Source organism: Myotis brandtii, unplaced genomic scaffold (genome assembly GCF_000412655.1).
Source record: "Myotis brandtii unplaced genomic scaffold, ASM41265v1 scaffold374, whole genome shotgun sequence".
In the NCBI taxonomy this organism is placed as follows: domain Eukaryota; kingdom Metazoa; phylum Chordata; class Mammalia; order Chiroptera; family Vespertilionidae; genus Myotis; species Myotis brandtii.
Genome location: NW_005364372.1, coordinates 3,632,678 through 3,633,824, shown reverse-complemented (window position 1 = coordinate 3,633,824; position 1,147 = coordinate 3,632,678). Strand labels below are relative to the sequence as shown.

Here is a 1,147-nt window from a genome sequence, read left to right as displayed (position 1 = left end):
ACAATAAAAACATTCTTCGTCATAAAAACAAAAAAGGAACACAAACAACTGTTCAAACTTCTATCAGAATGTAGAGGTGTGAGGATGGTGCCGCTGCCCGTCTGGGAATCACAGTCCACGGGCCTGTCTCGCTTTCTCTTTTAAAAGTGCGCCCCACGCCCTGATTCTTTGAATTTGGATTCTGCTCTTCTAATTTCCAAGAAAACCTTTGGCATATAGATTTATTTTTAGTTATCCAGCTCCAGAGTCTCTAGACTGTCCATTTTCTCCTTCTCTGGAAACAATGACATCTGCAAAAACCCAAAAGGGGGTAAAGTTGGTTATTGTGTAGGTCTCTGTGGCTGTTTGCTAAGAGTAGGGAGCCCTGTTCTTATCACCACCACCGAGAAGTTACGCTGAACAACCTGGAAGGATTTCAGCCCAAGGGCAAGAGGAAGTGGGTGGGCGGAAAAGAAGGAGGTGGAATTTGGAAACATATCGGTTGTAAAAAAGAACGAAAACTTGAAAGCCAAAAGAAAGGGAGGCGCTGGCCACTGTCCTTACCCATGACCCTTGACTCTCTCCGTCTCCCCTCCTGTCTGTCACGCACACTCACCCACACGCACACCTTCCCAAGGGCGCATCCCTCGCTCTCTAGCTTGACCGAACTGCCTCCAGGGACGCTGGGGGAGGAGGTGGCGGTACCAGGCGGGGTGGGGAAGCTAGAGGATAGCGGGGGAGGGCGAGGAAGGCGCGGTGGGCAGGGACCCGCGGCCTGGCCGTCAGTCCTTCTGCCCCCTGAACCGGGAAGGGTGGCGCCGGTCCTTACCTAGGTCTCCGGCCCTGCCGAGGGGGTGGGGAGCTCCGCCTGCTAGTGGGACGCGGACATGGACCAGGCCCCCTCCATCCTCCAGACGGAGAAGGCATAGCTGAGCCTCTCGTGGGCCACATAGCTGCAGCTTGCCATCTTGGAGTCCAGCTCGTCGCTCTGGAGGACCTGGTAGAGGAAGTCGATGTACCTGGCCGCCAACTTGAGGGTCTGGATCTTGCTCAGCTTGTCCGAGGGCAGCGTGGGGATGATCTTCCGCAGCGCGGCGAACGCCTCGTTCAGCGACTGCGTGCGCTGGCGCTCCCGCACGTTGGCCATGACCCGCTGCGTCTGCAGCTC

The 1,147-nt window shown here is 56.0% G+C and overlaps 1 protein-coding gene across 1 annotated transcript in view; it reads right to left on the bottom strand.

Annotated features, from left to right (window-relative positions):
* Window positions 1–808: 808 nt before the first annotated feature.
* The window catches only part of TWIST1 (twist family bHLH transcription factor 1), a 1,732-nt gene continuing 1,393 nt past the window's right edge, over window positions 809–1,147 (bottom strand). Inside the window, exon 2 of the mRNA XM_014544614.1 lies at window positions 809–1,144. Coding sequence (XP_014400100.1) covers window positions 851–1,144 — 294 coding nt within the window. The 3' untranslated portion in view covers window positions 809–850. The remainder of the gene's footprint in view (window positions 1,145–1,147) is intronic.